We start from the raw sequence: 23,874 nt of genomic DNA on the forward strand, positions 1-23,874 counted from the left end.
GATTTTATTCCAAAATCGAAAAATGCAAAGGAAATAGGTTTGCCGTTCATCTTAAGGTCAAATCAATAATAATCTTTTTTAAAGGAACTCTGCAATAGTACAAGTTACAAGAATAGAATATTGAAAATTTTCTATGTATTAGTGTATTAGAAAGAGTATATGTATTAGAGTTTCTTAAAGCAAATTTAATTCTCTTTGACTTAAGATAATAAGAAAAAAAAAATCATAGGAGTAACAGCAACTGATATACCAAGCAAAATGCCCAGGTTCAAGATTCAGGTCAGGATCCACTTCTAAACTTAAATTTAGGTTATCCAGACAACGTTTACTGTTAGAGTAGAGTACCTGTATCAGAGTTTTTAAAGTAATTTTGATACTCTTTAACTCTGATAATGACAAAAATTCCATATGATCAATAGGAACTGAGATATCAAGCAAAATATTCAGGTTCAAAATTCAGGTCAGGATCCACTTCTAAACTTCAGGTTATCTAGATAACGTTTACTGTTAGAACGGGGTATATGTATCAGAGTTTATAAAGTAATTTTGATTCTCTTTAACTTTGATAATGACAAAAAATTCAATAAGATCAACAGCAACATAGATATCAAGCAAAATCTCCAGGTTCAAAATTCAGACCCGAATTCATTTCTAACTTTAGATCTAGGATATCCAGATAATTGTTTACAGTAGAGAGTAATTATATTAGAGTTTTTTAAAGTAAATTTGATTCTTTTTGACCTTGATAATAACAAAAAAATTTATATGATCCACATCTACTACAGCACCGCATAAATATCTAACATCACGTTTTTGAAATAAAAATATGAAATTCAAAAGATACTGACTACAAAATCCCCAGAAGAAAATTTCATATTTTATCCTAGATTTCTTAAGGGTATAATACACATTTTTTCCATGAACGTTCCTACTCAACTAAGTAGAATAACTCTGAGTTATTTAAAAAAAAATCCTTTTTTTTAATTTTTAACACCCTGTAGATCCAAAAGTAAGACGTTTAGAACATACATTAATAAAAAAAATTCTTACTTTTTTGTTGGAGAATCACCTTGTAAAGTTTGTTGGTGAAATTCCTGCACACCCGGTATAATATACCATAATTTAAACTTAAATTATAGATTCCATTTCAACAATTACTTAACGATTAAAATAAAGGTTTTATTAATTATGGTTTTCTATAACTAAAAATTCAACGTCTTGTTGATGGTAAGTATATATTTGCTCAGAAAGTCATTCTATTAAACGTCTTTAAATAGTATATATACCATACTTAAACGTTTAATTGTTATGAAATAATAATTGTATATTAACATGTAATAAACCTTATTAAACGTGAATAACAAATCACGCGGATATTTTATCCGATATTTATAGTTGAAATTCAATAAAAAATTTACACCTGGTGTAAACCAAAAATAAACGTTTATTTAACTATCGCGTGTTGCTTGAAAAGTGTATACTTTTTTGATTAATATTGCAATTTTGACTCATATCTAAGAAATTAAAATGTCCTTGCACATAACGATAAAAATATGTTCAAGTTTGTTGCTATATTAATGAACCTTAAAGCACCTTGTCTAGATTTGCTACTATTATCATTGATTTTTGTTATACCATATTCTTTTGTACAAAATGTTTATATAATTTTACTATTGTTGGAACCACGCCCTAATTAATTATCATTCTGTTGCAAATGTCCTAAATTTTCATTACCTGCGCATCGGCCACGCCTATATTCAAAATGACTCCACCCATATCAAAGATATTTTATATTGAGCGCAGTGTTGTTAAATAGACTGAAAAATCCGAGTCTCTACGATATGCTCATTAACCATGCCTTAAACTAAGTACTTCAGGGTTGCCAATAAGACTTCAAAATCCTTTAACATTTGTTTTATTTTTATAAATTGTTAAATATTAACAATATGTTTTTTTTTTTAATTTGTTTAGTTGTACAATAAAAACAATAAAATCTCCATTTATTTTGTACTGAAGTATACAATAGTGACGAGACTTATTATAAATGATATTATTATAGCAAATTTAAGGTTACGTATACTTTACAACAATAAAAACGTATTTAAATATTATCTTTTATATCATTAATAGCAAAAAGGACACGCAAGATGTATTAATAAATAAATGAAATACTGATACGTACAGGGTGGCTCGAGTATATAAGACACCCGGTATATAAACAAGACACTTGGTGACGTGTGTAATTAAAATCAAACAAAGATATGACAGTTATAGGATAAAACCCTTAATTCTATCTTAATGAACTTATTTATAGTATGTATGGTGGAAAATTAAATTGACCACACTGTTTAGTATTGAAATGTTCCTTATCAGCATATACAGGGAAACTTTGAATGACAAAGAATGAATTTCTTTGTTATTCTCCCTGTATATGACTTTTAAAGTGCGTAATATGTTAACAAATTTCACCCTAATATTATGTACGTTATATAAATATTATACAATTATAGGTAACATTCAAACGTAACTTATATGTATTTTTTGGTTATAAATTTAACGAGTTAGATTATATATATAGTAGATTGGGGTTTTGAAATTTAAAGCTTTAACTTAAACAATTGTATTTGGCGTTTTATTTATGTAAAAATATACAGGGTGGTTCTTTGATTCTCGCTTCCTTCCTACCAAAGTTTTATGTCTTTGTAATTTATTTGTTTTTTCTTCTCTTATAATTAATAATTGTGTTTTTTTTCTTTTTATTCCTTTATGTATTTCTCTCTTTATTTATACTAAAAAAAAATAATGTGTCCTTGTTTTTTTATTTATTACTGGTCGTTTTCTCAGGTGTTTTTTGTGAATTGAGTTTCTCAAACATTATTAATTATTTAAAAAAAAGTAGATACGCAATTAAACTGCCTTGAAAAAAGTCAAAAATATCCAAGCAATAAAGAAATGACTTCAAATACCTGGAAAGAATGGCTTCAACTGCCTTTAGCAAATGAATTCGTATAATTGAAAGCCATAAGACATTGATTTCTAGATAGTTAAAGCTGTTTCTTACTAATTTCAGGTACTGGAAGTAATTTTATATCAATTATAGTAAGCATTTACCCAGATAGCACACCTCATCCTATAGATTTCAGTATTGGTCCAAACTAAAGCAAACTGTCCATGGATTAATGGACATTCTATGGATAATGATTTTGAGCCATCCATTGGACTTCAAATATTTTCATAAATTTAAAGCGTCATAAACGACTTCCAATGACTAGAACATATTAAAAAATTAAACTTTTTCAAATGCCTGCAACAAAATTAAAAATTATTTCAAAAGAAATACATTTTTGCAATTATCATTTCTCTGTTTTTTCCAAATTAAGCACGTAGTTTATTATCAAATTTCAAGACTTTGCAAAAGCTTTGTAATTAGAATATCTCATATACGATTACGAGTAATACAGTTTTTTTTTAATTTATGAATCTGCGTATTTTAATGTAATTTCAGGCATTTTAATTTATTTTAAGTTCCTTCCAGATACCTAAAATTATTATGCCAAAATAAATAAAAAAAGGAATAAAGTTAAAAGTCTGGAATTTATAAGACATGAAAAACTATTTACAATGCCTGGAAGGCATATAAAAATAAACCTGATATGCCTGAAATATATTAAAAAATATCTTTCATCTATTTTATATTAGTATTTATATCTCTGAGAATTGCAAATATTTGTTCATGCTTGTCAGGTATTTTATGTAACTTTTTATTAAGTTTTTTATACTCCAGGTCTAAGGTTAATTTCAAATTTTATTTCAGGCCTTTGAAATAGATTTTTCCAGGTTTTTATGCATATTTTCAATGTTACTATAGATTTTGACATATTTTAGAATTTTTGTCAGTCATTCACAATACCTGGAAGGTATGAATAATGGCACCAGATGCCAAAAAAAAATATTTTTCAATCATTTTTCATTTTATTTTTTTTATGTTATTTTATTAGGTCTCTGAGATATTGCAACTATGCTTTCATGGCGTTTAGGTATTTCCAAAAAGTTTTTGGGTTTAGTAAAAACATAAATGATGATATTTGTGTTAAAGAAACTTTTATTGTTACATTAATATAAACTTAAATATTATAATGTGAATGAATATGCTTAGAACAAGCTTAGTATTTTCTCTCTAAATATTGAGTCTCTAAGACACAAAACTGACGATCTATTTCTTTTGTTAGAAGAGCTTCATTTTCCTGATATCGTTGCCATATCTGAACATTGGTTAAAAATCGATGAGCCCGTTTTTATTAACAATTACTCTACAGTGGCCAGATTTAATAAAACAAATGTATCTCATGGAGGTACTTTGATAATGTCTAAAAGCAACGACTTTTAAGTAGTAACCAAGTTCGATAATTTAATAACTGAAAAACTATTTGAATTTTCCATTATCTATAGTAATAAATATGATCTTCATATAATTTGTATATATAAACACTTGACGCTGATGTAAATATATTCTTTCAAAAATTACTAAGCTTGCTCGAGTCTCTGCCTTTAAACAGCAAAATCATTTTTGTGGCGACCTAAATATTGATTTTTCCAGTGTGTGTGCGGCTCAAGAATCTCTTCAGTCCATTTTCGATTCTTTTGGCTTAATCATGCACATTAAATCACCAACCATAACTAAAATCAGCTCGAGTACAATAGACTATATCGTATCTTCCTTCGATCCGGATTTCGTTGGCTGTAAACTCAGGCTTTTCAGATCATGAGTATTAACAAAGTTTTCCATAATATCAAAAACTAAAAATGTTTCCCACAAATTAGGCCGTATCTTCTCAGATCTAAATTTTCTAAATTTTAAGCACCTGTGTCTAACTACTGACTGGAATGTCCACTCTTCTGATGTTGATTCAGAATTCTCTGGATTTATAAAAACGCTATCTAATCTGTCTCACAAATCCTTTCCTTTAAGGCCTCTCAAACTGAAAAAACATAAACCTTGGTCTACCCAAGGCTTACGTACATCTACTAAGAACTTGCGTTCATTATTCAATTTTGGAAAATTCTCGGACAGCGCTTTCTTTCATGACTATGTAAGCCTATATAAGAAAATTTATCAAAGGACTCTAAAAGCGGCAAAAGACATTTACTATAACAGGAGACTGGCAAAGTCTGGTAATGTCGCTAAAGAATCATGGTCGATTGGTAATAATCTGAGAAATAAACCTTCTAAGTCCAATACTATCTCTACCTTTCCTGAGAACCTCAACAATTATTTTGTAAATGTAGCGAAGAATCTAATGAGTACCATAGCTCCTACCCACGATCCACTTTCTTATCTTTCTAGTGCAGATGAGAATTTAGACAGTTTTTTCTTTACGCCAATAGTATTACCTGAGCTTCGCAGTACGATTAGGGAAATCAAAAAAAAGAGCTCTTCTGGAACTGATGGACTCACGTTAAACATGTTTCTAAACCTGCCAGAGTGTACATTAAACCATCTTACAAATTTTATCAACCTGTCGTTTCAAAAATGAGTTTTTCCCAACTGCCTTAAGAAGGCAATAATAATCCCTCTACATAAAGGAGGAGATAAAGATCAGTCTTCCAACTACCGCCCAATTGCTCTTCTTCCCACACTATCAAAAATTATTGAAAGATGAGTGAAAAAAAGGCTCCTATCATTTCTACTGAAAGTTAAAATACTCACTCTTCAACAATTTGGATTTTTTAAATAACAAATGCACAAAAGATGCTATGTTTTCCCTTTTTAATAATGTATTCTGTAGCTTAAACCACCAACATCCTACGGCAACAATCTTCTGTGATTTTTCTAAAGCTTTTGATTGCGTAAACCATGATATCTTAATAAAAAAGTTGCAACACTACGGGTTTAGAGGTATGCCCCTCGAATGGTTTAAGTCATATTTCAATAACAGGAGTCAGTTTGTGAGGATTGATGCTACGATGTCTTCTTGCAACCCAATAGAATGTGGAGTGCCTCAAGGTTCAGTGCTTAGCCCTATTTTATTTCTCATATTTATCAATGATATCGCTAGTCTGAATATTAAAGGAAGAACCTGCCTATTCGCGGATGATACTAATTTTACCTGGAGTAATCCGGATATTGCCGAACTTCATAAAATCATATCAAGTGACTTAACTTCTATCAAAGCATGATGCGACTCTAATCTTCTCTTCCTTAACATCTCCAAAACTAAATATTTGTCCTTTAAAAATAATTTGCAATCTTTTGTACTGGATAACGCAACCATTGAAGAAGCCGACTTAGTGAAATTTTTGGGGCTTACTATTGACAAGTCGTTAAAATGGGACATGCACATTAACCCTTTAACAAGAAAATTAAGCTCCGCTTGTTTTGCGCTAACATCAATTTCCAAGGAGCTTAGCCTCTCAACCTCTATAACAGTGTATTTTTCCCTCTTTGACCTTTTGACCTCTCACACCTTCGTTACGCCCTTCCTTTTTGCGGTGTGTGTAGTGTCACTCAATTTGACAAAATTTTCAGACTTCAAAAGACAGCTTTGCGTTATACACTTAGACTTTTAGATATAGAGGTCATTGCCAAGATTTCTTTAAAAAATTTAATATGCTAACTTTGCCGTCACTACTTATATATGAGTCCGTTTGTCTAATTCGCAAGCACGTTTCATCAAATTCAGATAGGCCATCCCATAATTATCCTCTCAGAAACGCGGAGTATGATTTATATCTGCCTACTCCACATTCAGAATTGGTAAAAAACTCTATATTGTACAAAGCAAAAAAAATGCACAATCTTTTGCCATTGAACATCAAGTCCATCACATCTTTTCCTACTTTCCGTAAGGCATTAAAATCATTCCTACCGGAGAGAGCCTTTTACTCGGTAAACGATTTTTTTAATACTTAATTTTAACTTCACACACACAGACTGACTTATTGTTTTTATATGTACTATTTTATGTAGCTATATCTATATCTTACTTTTCTTTCATACTTTTTTAATGAACACTTTTGTATATTTATATATATATACTTTTTTGCTTTCTTAGGTTTCCCTTTTTTTTCTTTTTTTGACATTGTATACATGCAATTGTATATTTTTTAATTTTTAATTGTGTTTTATTTATTTATTCATACTTTTGACCACATACAATTATTGATTCGTATAATATTATTATTTTTTCTATATTTGTTTTACTAGTTATAGTTAGATAACAAAATTATGTTTGTCATTTTTTTTTATATAAAAATTTGCAATATTAAAATAAATACTTTTTTGAAACCTCAATATTGTAAAAAAAAGAGTCTAAGGTTTTCATTTTTTGCTTTATAATAATTTAGATACAATACACAAAATACATTTGAACATCCTGTATTATAGATAAGACAAAGTTTGCCTTTGTATTGACAATTATTCGTCCAGTGGACTAATTTCTATTTTTGTGACATCATCCTAATAACGTCCACTGTATTTTTTGAAGAAATTATTGGATATCCATTGGATCTTAATTGGAAGCAATAAGAAATTAATTTCCAGAAAGATAGAGCAATTTTTCACCTATTCCAAAAAAATATTTAAAATAATTTCTTACTTATTCCAACAATTTGAATCTATTTTATTTAATTTTTTATAGTCGTTTCATTATTATTTGTTATTTTTGTCTTATTTTTATTGATTTTTGGCTTATTCTTCGTAATTTGTCTGCCCCACATGTTCCTAATTATTAAAAATATATATATATTTTTTTATTATAGTTATTATTTCTACGCTTATTCTCCTTTTATTTTTATTATTTATTCGAGTTTGTTTAATAATTTTGCACTTAGTTTTGTTTAATTTTCATTCTTTCTTTTTACTTCTTTGCACAATCTATTTGTTTTCTTTGCTTTCTATCATTTTTGAACTTAATTTTTTAAGAAAAATATTTATCATTATCATTACCATCTTCAGTGTCAATTTATTGTCATTATTTATTCTTAGAATGTAACCTGTGTAAATTGTTGTTTTTTTGTTCTTTTTTTCAGTTCTTACTTATCCAAAAAACATAAAAGAAATTAAAAAAAATTAATTTTTCTAAAGAAAAGGACAAAATGACCAAAAAAAGGGGTTTAAGGCTAATTAAGATAAAAACGGAAAATCTATTCATTTTATAATTTTTCATGATTTTTTCCCATTTATTTTATTTATTATTATTGTCTCTCTTATTTTTGATTTTACTGTTTAACTGAAATCACTATTCTTTTTAATTTATTTCTATTCTCTTTTTCATCTTATATTTTTTTTAATGTAAAAATTTGCTATTTTTGTCTCACCTTTGCTATAGTTTAGTTATCTCACTTTTTTTTTTACTTTTTGTATGTATTGTTTTTCAGTGTCTCTATTTTTTTTATTCTTCAAATTTTTCTCTTTTTCTTAATTAATTCTTATGCTCATTTTTTACTAGTTAATAAAAAAACGGAAAAGATTATTAATAACAATATATTAATTAAAAATTGTTGAAAAACAGCTTAGTGTAAAAATTAAAATTCTAAATAAATTCTATTACCAATAAATAAAAATAAAAAAGACAGAAGAAAGAAAGAAGAGAGAAAAAACAAAATGTTGTAATAAATAAGGAAAGAAACTACAAAAAATACATGAAAAGTCACACCGAAACTTACTAAGAAAGTTATAGAGAGGAAAATCGCTCAAAGAACCACCCCGCATATACAGGGTGTGACAATTTTAAAATTAATCTGTAAACTTGTTACACTCTGTATTCTAATGATACAATTACTCAGAAAAAAAATAGTTATTTACAACAGTAAAAAACAAACTCTGTGAGTATATTGCCGATCGCACTCTGGTACCTTACTCGCTTAGTCAGGACTTCCACTCTTTAAATTTCCTGAGGGAAACTTTCTTTAAACGTGAGACGGCCGATAAGACTTCGACGTCTCGACTCTGTAAGTCTTCATCTGAAAGAGTTTCACCTTCCGAGTGAACCTCTCGGGATTTCTTTGAACTTCCTCCTCCTCCTCCTCCTCCTCCAATAGCGGTAGTGAGGTCTTTGTCCGAGTGAAGTTTCGTTCTGGAGGGAGTTCGGGTAGTAGCGGTGGGAGGATGGTGCTTGGAAGTAGTCGGATCGCTTAGCGCCACCTACGGAGGACCCGTGAAACAGAAAAAAATCATTTTGAGTGAGGATTATTTTGTGAGAACCTTGGCGTGGGGTGGAACATGTTTTCGCATATTGTGAGCAAAACTGGTGCTTTCTGAAGTGGGGTTTTGATTAATTTTCTCCCACTGCATGAAAGAAGACATTGACGTGAGGGGTTTAAGCGAGTAAAACTTTTGCACTAAAGGAATTATTAATTATTAAGTCTAGTGTTTGACTACTATAACCAAGTCGTCTGCAAAGCCCTAAGAAAGCATTCTTTCATTTCTTATTTTTATTTGTAGGTAGTCTAGAATAACTAACTAATAAAATACCTCTGATGACAGACTTGGATCACTCTCGTTAATAGCGTGCTTTCTTCAAGGTTGCACTTGTTGTCTTGGAATAGCCTCAATGCAGTTGTAAAAACTGCATGGAATTCTCATTCGCTTAAGTGCACTAAGAAGTTACATATTTGCGACAATACTGAATGCCCTTTGTATGTCTACCACTGAGTCTATAGATACCTAATTTCTCCAGTTTTTATGCTCTCCTCGACATAGTATATATACCATACCGTAATCCTGATCTCTTTGATCCGATCCGTATAGTCCAGACGTTTAAGAATTTTTATAGCCTATATAACAATATTAATGCAAATACCAATTATACAGTGGTTCATAGTTCAGATGCTGTCTGAGCGATTAAAAAATATATTTTTTGCCTTTTGTCTTTCTAAGCAAATAAATTTTTAATTTAGTCGAGGCAGTCAAAAGCAACCGAAATTTAACAATATTTAACCGTTTGTAGCTTGGGAGCTATTATTAGAATTTTCTGGGCATTAAAAAGAAAGTTTTAGACATTTTCTTGCTCTACATTTTGTTTCTTGTTTTATGCCTCTATCATGAATACTTTCTGAGTAAACTAGTTTTTAATTTAGTCGAGGCAGTTTAAAGCAACGAAAATTTAACAATCTCTAACCGCTTGTAGCTCGGAGGCTTTTATTCAAATCTTTCTGAGCATTAAATAAAAGTTTAAGACATTTTCTTGCTCTACATTTAGTTTCTTGATTCATGCCTCTATCATGAGAACTCTCTGAGTAAACTAATTTTTAATTTATTCAAGGCACTTGAAGCCAACCAAAATTTAACAATATTTAACCGTTTGTAGCTTAAAAGCTATTATTCAAAACTTTCTGAGTATTAAAAAAAAAGTTTTAGACATTTTCTTGCTCTACATTTAGTTTCTTGATTTATGCCTCCATCATAAGTACTCTCTAAGTAAACTAATTTTTAATTTAGTCGAAGCACTTGAAGCCAATCAAAATTTAACAATATTTAACCGCTTCTAGCTCAGAAGCTATTATTCAAATCTTTCTGAGCATTAAAAAAGAAGTTTAAGACATTTTCTTGCTCTACATTTTGTTTCTTGATTCATTCCTCTATCATGAGCACTTTGTGAGTAAATTAAATTTTAATTCCGTCAAGGCAGTTTGAAGCAATCAAAAATAATTAATTCTTAAATTCATCAATGTGGTTAAAAGCAAACAGAAATTTAACGGTCTTCAACCGCTTGTGACTCAGAATCTTTTATCTAAGTCTTTCTGAGCCATTAAACAAAGTTTTATGTTATTTCTGGCCTTATAAATTGTTTCTTGTTTTATCCATTAACGGTCTTCAACCGCTTGTAGATCAGAAGCTTTTATCTAAGTCTTTCTGAGCCATTAAACAAAGTTAATTCAAAATCGTTTTGAGTCATTAAAAAAACATTTTAGATTTTTTTTGCTCCTCAATTTGTTTCCTTGATTTGATAAGTACTTTCTGAGTAATTTAATTTTTAGTTTAGTCGAGGCAGTTGAAAGTACCCAAAATTTACTACCAAAACTTTCTTTAACCATTTGTAGCTCAGAAGCTTTTATCTGAATATTTCTGATCCATAAAAGAAAGTTTAGGCATTTTCATGCCTTACAGTTTCTTCATTGTTTCATCTATCTGCCATAAGCACTTTCTGATTAAGATAATTTTTAATTTTGTCGATGCAGTTGAAAGTAGCTATAATGTAACGGCCTTCAACTGTTTGTAGCTCAGAAGCGATTTTCTGAATATTTATGAGCCATTAAAATAAAGTTTACGCTTTTTCTTGCCTTATAATATATTTCTTATTTCATCCCTCTACTATGAGTACTCTACGTAAATTAATTTTTAGTTTCGTCAAGGCAGTTGAAAGCAACCAGAATTTCGATCTTTAATCGTCTGTAGCTCAGAAGCTTTTATTTGAATCTTTCTGAGTCATTAATAATTTCCCCGCCCTGCGATTTATTGCCTTATTGTTTTATGCCTCTACCATGAGTTCTTTTTGAGTAATTTACTCGAGGCAGTTAAAAGCAATCAAAATTTACCAGTCTTTAACCGTTTCTATCTCTGAAGTTCGTATCTAACTCCTTCTGAGCCATTATGAAAAGTTTTAGGCATATTTTTGTCTTACATTTTCTTTTTTGTTTCATCCATTTACCATAAATACTTTCTGAGTAATGTAATTTTTAAGTAAAACTAAGAAGTGCAAATGAGTGAGACTATTGAACTAGGGAACAAAAAATGGACCAAGATGGAAGAAAACACTTGGAAACAATGGAAGAACGTTCTGATAATACAAACTTAAAAAAATCTACCTGTACAGGTACTTTGATGCTGTTACTAGCCACATTTCTTGCCACACTGAGCCCCCTACTGATCCGATCCAAAGTGGCTAACCTCAGGCTTGAGGTTATCTTGTTCTTTCTTAAAGCTGTCGGAGTAGCGTTCGCTCTTTCCTGAAATAAACATATCCTCCAATATCCTCTCTGCTAACAAAAAAGCATCGCCATATGATTTTGAACTGTCATTTTTACGGCACAACCATAAGCCACGCCCTATTACCTGCAAAATGAATCTTCCGATAGTCTGCCAGGACGACTGCGCACTATAAACGTTTTCATAATCCGCGAGCGCCCTCTGCTGTATATTATGGGAGGCGCCTCCCCACTCTAACTCCTCTACGATGACAAAGTTCATGGGATCTTCGAGTCTACGCGCTTTCAGTAGACCTTGGGCGAGCACGTCTTGCGCGCATGCATTGACTGGAACCTAGAAACCAACATTTCTCTCTCTGGTTTGGTCTAAGTTTTCTGCTACTTACCTTTAAAATGGCATAAGGTATTTCCGGTGAAACGTTGTAGATGCACACCAGAAAAGTATCGTTTTCTTCCCAGGCGTTACTGGGTGCACCCTCGGATTTTCTGGCTTCTCTTGCCCTATTGGCCACACTTCTTATAGAAGTTAACCTGGAAATTATTTTGATTGTTTTTTCTCATGAACTCGTGGATTATAGATGACTTACCAGGCCCTACTGCTGGGGTCATTACCCATACGTTTCAAAATGAACTTGCCCTCGCCCTTCCATTGGCTCTGAGCTTGCAGGGGTCTCTCTTGTAAGTCTAGGATTCGCTGTGTGGCCGGTAAGTTGTGATCCTTCTTTTCCCATCCTAAAAGAATACGTTTCACACTTAAGTACTTAACAAATTGTGCATAGAAGAAAATGTCAGTGTTCATTCCTTCATCATCTTATCTTATGATTAAGCTTAGTACCTCTTGCAACCTCTTCTACCAATATGTAATCGTTGACCTTCTCAGGAGGGATACCAGCCTTTTGCAAGCAAAGTAACAGTACGTCTTGCGTGGTGGACTCCTGAGTGATCTTCAGGATCGTGGATGGTTCGTCTGGAATCACCCCATACACCATCAAGAAGAACATTTTCCTTTTCACACAAATAGGGGTTCCAGAGGTTGCTGTAATAAGAAACCATCCGAACTATCTCTACAAATAGTTGCTTAAGCACTTACCGACGTAATTGTCCGTTTCTTTGGAATCACTCTCGGTTTGAGGATCGTCTCGGTTCTCAGTATTTTCCAGGCTTTCCTCCTCAATACGGGAGTAAATGAACAGAGTGGACATGTTAAGAAATCGGTTTTGAGGGTTCTTCAATCTGAAATGTGGGGTTGGGATATATTTAGAGCTGCTGGAATGTGTGGGGGTGAGATGGAGTGGTGGTTACAATAAAGGAGAAAGAATACCAAGTAGAAACTCTCAAGTTGCTTGATTTCGTTACAGTTAAAGATTCAGATAGCAAAAGTTCGATAGAGTAAACTAAGCTGGGAATAGTAATAGTATAGCGAAAGGAGAATGAAGGCAGTTAGGTTAAAGAAGAAGGAGAAAGTGAGAAAAGGTGTTTTTTTAAATGGACTAGTGCTGATGAAAAAAGAGAAAGAATACTATGAAAAAATTGACAAGTCATTTAACGTTGATAGAGTTAAAGGTCTAGATGATGAATGTTTTATAAGGTTAGCTAAGAAAAGATGGGAATACCAATAGTCAAAAAAGATTGTCATGTTACAGTCATGTTAAAGAGAAAGGAGAAAGTAAGAAAGGAATATCTTTAAATGAAGTAGTATTTATAATGGAAGAAAAAGAATACTAAGTAAAAGCTCCCAAGTCATTTAATTTTTATTAAGTTGAAGAAATATTGATAGAGTGAGCTAAAAAAGGATGTGAATACCAATAGTCAAAAGAGAATAAAGCTAGTTAGGTTGAAGAAGAAGAAGCTAAAAAACAGAATTACTGATGGGTTTGAAGGGTTACCTTAAGTGTCTGTATCCAGGTTTTAAACCCTTCAAAGGCACCACTCTCTGTGACAGCAGATGATTATTGGTGGAATCCAGGACGGAAAACCTTAAAAATGCCAAATCCTGGAACATCACCCTGAAGTGAAAAGTCTCGTTCCAGATCGGATTTAGGGCGTTTTTATGTACCTTAAAACGATCAGTTATTGCACACTAAAATTGAAAATTAACTTTTTTACTCACAATTTTGGTTCTTTGCTTGGCACAGTCGATCTGGATCCCGATTATTTCCACTTCGACGTATACGTTCAGGGTGACATTGTTCTGAGCTACATACTGTCCAGAGAGGACACTTAGGACGAACTGTGAGGAGTGTATGCCATCGAATTGTTTGTCCCAGGGGTTGAATCTGGAATAAAAGTGTAACTTGTCAAGAGAATAACCATTTGTATTAGGAAATGTATTGTTGCAAATGTTGGTATAAGTGCAACATAACAACGTTGGTATAATAACAACTATTGTTGTTGAAAGTTTGAGTTGTCAGTTGTCCTTTAGACGTAAAAACTGATTTCTTTTATTTCCCAGTATATTTCGTTAATTTTGTCGTTACCAAGTTGATTAAACTAATTAAACACTACCGAACTCTGTGAAAAACATCAAATATGCTTTACATGGATACAATTTTCAATAAAGGAAGAGCTTCTTTCAGCATGCAGTACGATAATTTCATTCTCGCATGTAATAGGTACTTGTTGCACCATCTAAAAGTCATGCTTCGAAACGCAAAGTTATGTTTTCACTTCCATACCCTAATGCCATCTAACTATCACACTTTAAAGCATATATTAAGGTAAGTAGAATCAACAAGATGAACACGTACAAAGTCTTCCTGGTTGACTTACCTTCTATACATCACGTGACTCTTATCCCACATAACCCTTGGCTTACTGACATATCCACAAGTGCCGTTGGTCTCAAATAGAGCATTATTAAGGGTCATGGCGGTGTCTTCAGTTTGATAGTTAAGGGCCGCCATCTGGATGCCTACCAAAAACCCCAAATAACAAACAATTAAAAAACCCTGATTGACTTACCAAAAGACCAAAAAATCACCGGATTAAAGTTACTAGAGTCAATACGCATGGGCGCAGGGTACGTCCGCATCAGCTGCGTTTGCGTGTGCGCCACCAGAGCCAACGGTTGTTTCCTGCACAGTTTCTTGGCGGTGTTTTCATTGATGGAGGAACATTGGTAGCAGGGGTAGTTTGTGTTGGGACGTTGAGACTTTTTGTCCTATATAAAGCCATATTCAAAAAAAATCCAAACTCCCTTGAAACCTCATACCTGAATCTCACTTTCATACAAGGTACTATCGGACTCGCTACCGATACCCGAGGTTGATATGTTGGAGGCCGAGCTACTACCAGTGGTAACAATCGAACTCCCTGATATTGATACGCATGTCTTTTGTCTCTGCTTCACAGAGCTACTTGGCGATATGTTGTTCAGTCCACGGAATTTGATCGCCTGGATGTACACCACCAGGTCGGAAAGTTCTTTGGATATCTGACTGCCTTTCTTTCGTAATTTGTCGTCGGTGGGTAGTGATCGCTTTGTGGAGCTGGTTTTCGATATGGGGTGTGGTCCGTAAGGTCTTGGTGATTCGTTCGGTGTAGTCAGGATTGAATGGATGGTCTTTTCTATATAGAAAATTATCATTTAGTCGTTAATCGGTCTAGCGATAAGTAAAATAATTGGGAGGAGTCTGGGGATGGACTTGAAGGTATGAAAAGACAATAGGTTCATCAAGTGGATACAATTTATACTGATTTCTCCAAGGCATTCGACAGGGTATCCCACAATATTTTGTAGCATATACTAAAAATGAATGCTATTGTGAGTGTCTTAAGGTTCTCATATCGGATCACTTCTTTTTATTAATCATCTAGATGAATGCTTCAATATATGCCTATATTTGTTGTTTGCTGGGGATCTGAAATTGGCTGTATAATCAAATCCCTTGATGATTGTGACGAATTACCTTATGATCTTAATACCTTAGTAATTTGGTGCAAAAAAATGATACGGAACTTAATCTAGCTAAATGTAAAATTATGAATATTTCTCGTTGTAGAAATACTATTGATTTTAATAATAAGATATCAATAAGGCTTTCTAAATGCTCGTTTTTGTTGGAAAGTGTACTCAAGGCTTCAGAAGTACTGCCGCTGTAAAAATACTCTACTGTCCTCTGGTCCGTCCTTATCTGGAGTAAGCTTCTTGTGTTTGGTATCCTTTCTATGGGCTACATATTGATTCTCTTCAGCTAACTGAACAAATTTTAAAATAAATAGCATACAAATTGAACATCATGGATAATTACGATGATGCAGATATACTTAATATAGCTCTCATCACTACCCGCTATAAGAGGAAGGAGGGATCTTATTACTTTTTACAATATACTACATGGAAAACTTGGAGCTTTATAGCTACTTCAAAAAATCAATATGCTCCACTGAGAACAAAAAAAGCTTCTGATAGTTTTTATTTAATAAATAAAAATTAATAACAACACGAGCCAGAGCTAATAGTTATAGAAACTGCGTTTTTCAACTTTCTCTCAGTTTTGCAATTAGGAATTCATTGAATCCTATCTATGGAAACTAAATTTTAATATTAAAAACGCACTAGAAAAAGAACAGCTGAAATCAAACATTTAATGAGTAAAATGCTCGAAGAATATACAAATTTATATATTAATGAAGAAAACAAAGAAGAAGAAAGAGGAACAGGGGGCGAAGAAGAGGAAGAAGAAAATGAAGAATAAATTTAAAAACAGTCAAGAGTTGTCATCCAGATTGTTTTCTTCAGAGAAAGTGACTTGATAAGAAAAAGAAAAAGAAGAAGGAGAAAATAAGATGACGAAAAAGAAGAATAAATTTAAAAAATAGTCTGTTAAAAAAAAATTAAAAAGAGCTGTTCTCCATATTCTTTTTTTTAAGATCGGTTTCAAAAAATTGATATTTTTGGAAATATTTTGCTTTCTTGATTTTTTCCCATTGTATATTGAATTAAATTAAAATGCTTTTTGTTTGGGTTTTCAGGTAATTTTTACCTATCCTTTCTTATTATTCAATTTCCACAAAAATCAGTGGGAAATTAAGAGTTATGGCCAAAACACTTTATTCCCGTTAAATTTTTCTTTATTATTTATTAACTAGGAAACTATTAGAACAATAAAAATTTTTATAGATACATTATTTGTTTAAAATTAGAAATCCTTTCGTACCATTCAAATTTTATGAAAATCGGTGGGTAATTAAGAAAGTTATGGTCAAAACACTTTATTCCCGGTAAATTTTATTTATTATTTATTAACTAGGAAACTCTTAGAATAATAAAATTTTTTATAAATACAATATTTGTTGAGAATTAAAAATTCTTTCCTATTACCTAATTGTTATGAAAATCGGTGAGAAATTAAGAGAGTTATGATCAAAACACTTTATTCCCGTAAAATATATCTTCATTATTTATTAACTAGGAAACTATTAAAATAATAAAATTTTTTATAGATACATTATTTGTTTAAAACTAAAAATCTTTTCTTACTACATAATTTTCACGAAAATCGATAAAAAATTAAGAGAGTTATGGCCAAACACTTTATTTCCGTTAAATTTTCCTTCATTAATTATTAACTAGGAAACTATTAGAGTAATGAAATTTTTTATAGATACATTATTTATTTATGAATAAAAATACTTTTTTATCACGCAATTTTCACGAAAATCGGCGAAAAATTAAGAGAGTTATGGCCAAAACACTTTATTTAAGTGGACAAGCCTTGATCTCTCTTATACTCGAGTTTCTTGTCTTTCTCTTTTATTTTATTCGTCTTCTTTTTTTTCTTATTTAACCTAACAGTCTTCATTCTCCTTTGACTATTGTTATTCAAATTATTTCTTAGCTCATTCCATCAGCTTTATTTTATCTGGACCTTTATCTCAATTACAGTCAAATAAATTGGGAGTTTTTACTTTCTTTCATTGTAAGCACTCCTCCACTTAAAGTTTTTCCTTTCTTACTTTCTCCTTCTTTTTTAACCTTTTTTTTACTTTATTTAATTTAACCATCGTCAGCCTCTTTTGACTATTGCTATTTACATCCTTTTTTAGGTCACACTATCGGCCTTTCTTCAACTGGACTTTCAATTCAATCAAATTTAAATAACTTCCTTAGTATCCTTTCTCTTTCATTGTCAGCACTACTTCATTTAAAGGAATTTCCTTCCCTTTTTCTTCTTCTTCCTTTTCTTCAACCTAACTGTCTTTATTATTCTTTGACTACTGCTATTCTTATCCTTTCTTAACTCACTTTATCAAACTTTATTCATCTGGATTCAATCAAAATTTAATGACTTAGAGGTTTTTGCTTAGCATTCTTTCTCTTTCATAGTTTTTATTTAACGCTATTCCTTTCTTACTTTCCCCTTCTTCTTTAACCTAACTGTCATCATTTTCTTTTGACTATAGCTATTCACACTTTTTCTTATGATCTTGAATTTAATTTATAAAGTAATATAAAAAATTATACAATATTTCTTAAAAGTCATTTCAGCAAGACATATTCAAAGGTCCCTAAGAATAAATTGATAATACCATAAATAAATCATTCATTATTATGTTGAAATTATTACTGCTTTTATTGCAGTGGGAATGCTTTTTCTTTTTTCATCTAAATCTTTAATTCAATCAAAATTAAATGCCATGGAAGTTTTTACTTAGCATTCTTTCTCTTTCATTATAAGCACTACTCCATTTAAAGGTATTTTCCTTCTCACTTTTTCCTTCTTCTTCAACCTCACTAACTTCATTCTTCTTTTAACCAATGCTATTCCTGTTCTTTCTTAGGTCACTCTATCAACTTTTATTTATCTAGACTGTAAATTTGATTAAAATCACATGACAGCAAGTGTTTACTTAATATTTTTTTTCTTTCATTCTAAGTACTTCATTCTTTTTTGACTACTGCTATTCCCTTCCTTTCTTAACTCTTTCTATCAACTTTCAATCTAGACCTTCAATTCGATCAGAAATAAATGACTTAGTATATTTTTTGTTTCAGTGTAACAATACTCCATTTAAAGCTGTTTCTTTCTTACTGTCTTCATTCTCCTTTAACTGTTGCTATTCCTTTCTTAGCTCCAATCTATCATCTATCAACTTTATTTTATTCTCTCTTCTTCAAGCTATCTCCCTTCATTCTTCTACAAGAGAATCTATCTCTCGTTGCATCTATGCTCTCAGGACGTCTGTGATATAAGAATAGATTCAGAATAGAATGTGGCTCACAAAACAGAGAGTACAGCAACTGCCATCGAACTTAAGAAAGGGAAATCATTCATGAAAAGGTTGGTGTGGAAACTGACTCAAAATATAAAGGACCTAATGAAAGGAAGTGAAATATAAAAATATTTTTGAAATCAGAGTTAAAACTAGCAAAGAAGCAGGATCTGGATCTGGAAGAAACTTTCCGAAAAGTTCTTTACGGATCTTTCCACTTACCATCAATATTGTCCTCATCATCATCATCATCATAATCATCATCACTAAAATCATCATTAAACGAGCTGCTGCTGGCGTTACTGATGATCGAACTGGTCCTACCTGGAACCGAATGTCTCATGCCACTACCAGGTCGTATTGGGGTGGACATGGCGGACAACGGAGCCGGTATATCAACAGACAACTTCTTGTTCTTTATCAATATTCGATTCCTCAATTGTTCCGGTGATGGTAGTGACGGTTCGTCGCTGTAGTCGCTTTCAAATAGGAAATTCGTGACCAGACGTTCACCAAATACACGCTTAAAAACCTTTAGTTAGTGAGAGTTATGATTTATAATAAGGGACTTACTTGGAAGATGTGAGCCATCCTGGATTGTTGCTGTAGAGAGCAGTGGTTTTCTATTGATAGAATCACCGGATATGGTGAGGTTACGAAGGCGTTTTTGTAAATCGTCTCTACTACTGAGGTGAAGGGTATCTTGGTCGTAAACGTGTGCCCATGATAGATCATTGGGTAGCCATCTTCGCCATCCCAGCAGTCGAGTTCGACACAACGGCAACCCGAAAGTAGTACCTGCAATGAAAGACATAAGAATTAAAACTTCACAGTAATTTAATGTTGATTGAGTGGAAGGTCCTGACGATGAAAGTTAGAATAAGCTAAGAAAGGATGGGAGTAGTAATAGTCAAAAAAGAATGAATACAGTGAAGTTGAAAAAGAAGGAGAAAGTGAGAAAGGAATACTTTTAACTTGAAGGTTAAAGGAACACCTATATTAGTTTAAGCTTATGATTTAATGAGTCAGAGACAACAGCAAGTGAATAAGGTTTAAAAGATATATACAGTTGAGTGTCAGAAGCATAAGCCAACGTGGCATTTTTTCAAGGACGTTAAAATATCGGAAGTATAAATTATAAGAAGTAGTAGCCCCAATATCGACCCCTGTGGTACACCGGACGAAATATCGAGTTTTTCCGAAATATTCTCTTTGATATATCTCAGACAAATATGACCCAATCAAAAAAAAAATACTCTTTTAAAAACCCTAAATATTTAATATTAAATACTAAAATACAATGGTTGATTGTATCAAATGCCTTTGACTAATCAAACAGTGTAAGTACTGTAACGTTGCCCTGATCTATACTTTCAAAAATATCATTGATTACTTAAGCAATAGCTTTACTAAGCCCACCGCTAAATTCACTCTATTAGGTAACAGTTTGTTATTAAAAAAATAATCGAAAATTTATTTTTAGAGACTAAGGATTCTAAGAGAAATATCATCATAACCTATGCAATCGTTTTTTAGCTTGTGCAAAATTTGTATTAATCTTTGTGTTTTAACTTTTTTTTAGGTTAGGGTGAAGAAGTAAAGCAAAGAAAAACTTTTAAATGAAGTAGTGCTTATAATGAAAGGGAAAGAATATTCAGAAAAAACTCCCTAGTCATTTAAGGTTAACTTGGTTGAAGGTCTAGATGATGAAAAATTAATACAGCGAGATGAGAAAGGATGGGAATATAATAGTTAAAGAAGACAGTTAGGTTGAAGCAGAAGGAGGAAGTGAGAAACGAATAAAATCTTTAAATAGAGTAGTGCTTACAATCTTGAAAAAGAGTATGTAGAAGAAACTTATTAATCATTTAATGTTTATTGAATTGATTGGAGGAAGGTCCAGATGAAGAAAGATTGATAGAGTAAGCTAAGAAAGGATGGGGAATATCAATAGATAAAGGAGAATGGAAATAGTTTCGGATAGAAATAGGAGGAGAAACGAATACTTTTAAATGGTGAAGTCTTCACAATCAAAGAAAAGGAATATTGCTATACTAGAAGCACAATATAATGAATATGGATATCATTATAGTAGAATGCCATTTATTTTAGAACTTAATTATATTTTAAGCTGTTCTATTATGATTATCGTTACTGGTGTGAGGTGGGGATCTTGGTCTGGCACAGGAGCTAATAATGTCAGATCTAGAAGCAGCATCTTAGAAATTAATAAAATAATAGCGCCATACGCGTAGCATTTGGGCAGCAACCTAATGATTTATGCATGTTTGCGCATCTAAATTTACGCTCACTAAATATGGGTTTCAATGAAATTTGTCACTAATTTTTTTGTTACTATGTTTATAACAATAAATTTGATTTTTTTGGTGAAATGATTTTTGTTTGAATCTTTCCATTTAGGCTAAATGAATACCAATTTACAGAGAGGTAGGCAGAGGTAGAGGTGTGGGTATTCACTTAAAAAATCACATTAAATATCAAGTTCTTTAACTTCAACTAAACTCAGAATCATGCGAATATATATGTATTAAGTTTAATATTGGTTAAAAAAGTGCTATTTTCACCGCTATATACAACACGTTCTTCGAATGTTGCCAATTTTTTAGACACATTTGAGAACATTTTGAGCCTTACTGTACCTTTTTGTGATCACCCTACTTTTGCTGGAGATTCTAACATAAACTTTCTTAATCAAAGCACAGGCAAAAATGATTTTGTATAATATTGATAAATATAACTCTAGTCTATTGGACTTTATCATATCCAGAAAGGCAGTGGCTTCTTAAAGTTATGATGCACTTTATATTTCAGAGACGGTTTCTAATGATTGTTTCATTTACGCACATTTTAGGATAGAATCAGATAAACCACCTAAAAAATTTATATCTTTCAGAGATTACAATGATGTTATTGGAGATGCATTTGAGAGGCTCTTGTATTAAATTGGGATCTTATTTATTACAATGATCGGAATAAAACAAAATATTTTTTTGAATAAAATTTCAGAAAATTAAGTGATTTATTTTATTCTAGGCACTTGAGAATACTCTGTAATGTTTAGCTGCATGGAATAAAAAAAAAAATTTATTTTAATATTTTTTATAATGTTTTCTAAACATTTGAAGTTCACGAAACAACAAAAAGTTTGCCTGATCTAACCGGAGTAAATAAATATTTTTTAAATAAAATTTCAAACAAATAAGTAATTTTTTCATATTTCAGGCACTTGAGGTGAATCAGCGACGTTGTCTCAACTGCCTGAAATATAAATTTGAATTTTCAGTTAATTAAGCTTATGCCACGAGAAAATTTGAAGTACGGTGAATAACAGAAATGTTTCGTTAAAAATAGAACTTCTACTTGTTAAGCCTACTTCTTACTGAAATAATGAAAATATTATTTTAACTGCCTGGAATTATAAATACAATATTAAATATTCTAATTTTAGTCAGTGGATTTCAAATGAAACAAAAAAACCCTTCGAAAAACGATAGTACAACAAGAAAAATATCATTTTAGATGGTAGATATTAGACCACTAAATTGCACAAATTTTCCGAAGAAGATGATCCTTATATCAAATAATTACGTCAAGTGCCTAAATTTAAAAAAAAAAGCAATAAACTGCTTTTAATTATAAAAAAAAATTGTATTCCAGGTTGATTTGTGACGTCTTGAATAAAAAGAAAAATTTAGAATTCCTACCAGTTAAGACTACATTACGGTATTACGTCAAATGCCTAAAATAATAAAAATCTCAACTGCCTGGAACTGTAAATATAATATTATTACGTTATGTGTCTAGAATAAAAAGCAATAAACTGCCTGTATTTACAAAAGAAAATATTCCAGACATATGAGGTTAATTTGCGATATGGTTTTAACTGCCTGGAATAAAAAGAAAAATGTATTAATAAAAATGAATTTCCGAAACAAAACTAGTTTTCCATTCCAGGCATTTAAGATGATGGTTATGTCAAGATTATTAGGTCAAGTGCCTAGAATAAAAAAAGCAATAAACTGCCTGTAATTACAAGTTTTTTATTATTCCAGGTAATTAGGATAAGATTTTTATAATTCTAGGCACTTGAAGTAATTCCAAGGCGTAGGCTTAATTAATGTCAATTGCTTAAAATTATATATTTAATTAATATTCTAGAATATACATTTATTTTGGCATTTTAAACAATTAAAAAGATACTTGCTGTAATTTCGTGACGTAGGCTTAACTGCCTGGGATTTCAAAAAAATTTGTTCATTCCAAGTAATTGAGACAACTTTATAACTGCTAAGAATTTTGGAAAAATGCTCGTAAACTAATCTTAACTAAAGATACCAATTACAACTGCAATATTCTTCAAAAATTTCAGGATGCTATAGTTCACATATTTGCATTTCCATAATAATATTCAGAAAAAACTCCCTAGTCCTAAAAGTTAATAAAGTGAGATAAGAAAAGATCGAAATAGCAATTATTGAAGAAGAATGAAGACAGTTAGATTAAAGAAGAAAGAAAAAGGAATACATTTAAATGAAGAAGTGCTTACAATTAAAGAGAAATATTGAAAAAACTGTCAAGTCGTTTAAAGTTGATTAAGTTAACATTTAAGATGAATAAATGTTAATAGAATAAGCTAAGAAAGGATGGAAATAGCAATGGAGTATGAAGACAATTAGGTTAGGGAGGAGAAAGTAAGAAAGAAATATATTATGA

The 23,874-nt window shown here is 31.4% G+C and overlaps 1 protein-coding gene across 1 annotated transcript in view; it reads right to left on the reverse strand.

Moving 5' to 3' along the window:
* Window positions 1-1,899: 1,899 nt before the first annotated feature.
* LOC126736684 (1-phosphatidylinositol 4,5-bisphosphate phosphodiesterase epsilon-1-like) overlaps window positions 1,900-23,874 on the reverse strand; it is a 201,417-nt gene continuing 179,442 nt past the window's right edge. The window contains exons 20-33 of the mRNA XM_050441179.1: window positions 19,714-19,938; window positions 19,363-19,663; window positions 15,137-15,492; window positions 14,887-15,085; window positions 14,695-14,836; window positions 14,036-14,201; window positions 13,812-13,981; window positions 13,016-13,158; window positions 12,761-12,961; window positions 12,513-12,657; window positions 12,312-12,456; window positions 12,053-12,259; window positions 11,806-11,946; window positions 1,900-9,142 (exon numbers count right to left, since the gene is read on the reverse strand). Of these exons, the coding sequence (XP_050297136.1) occupies window positions 8,867-9,142; window positions 11,806-11,946; window positions 12,053-12,259; window positions 12,312-12,456; window positions 12,513-12,657; window positions 12,761-12,961; window positions 13,016-13,158; window positions 13,812-13,981; window positions 14,036-14,201; window positions 14,695-14,836; window positions 14,887-15,085; window positions 15,137-15,492; window positions 19,363-19,663; window positions 19,714-19,938 (2,817 nt within the window). The 3' untranslated portion in view covers window positions 1,900-8,866. The remainder of the gene's footprint in view (window positions 9,143-11,805; window positions 11,947-12,052; window positions 12,260-12,311; window positions 12,457-12,512; window positions 12,658-12,760; window positions 12,962-13,015; window positions 13,159-13,811; window positions 13,982-14,035; window positions 14,202-14,694; window positions 14,837-14,886; window positions 15,086-15,136; window positions 15,493-19,362; window positions 19,664-19,713; window positions 19,939-23,874) is intronic.

The sequence above is a fragment of the Anthonomus grandis genome, chromosome 5 (genome assembly GCF_022605725.1).
Source record: "Anthonomus grandis grandis chromosome 5, icAntGran1.3, whole genome shotgun sequence".
Lineage (NCBI taxonomy): Eukaryota > Metazoa > Arthropoda > Insecta > Coleoptera > Curculionidae > Anthonomus > Anthonomus grandis.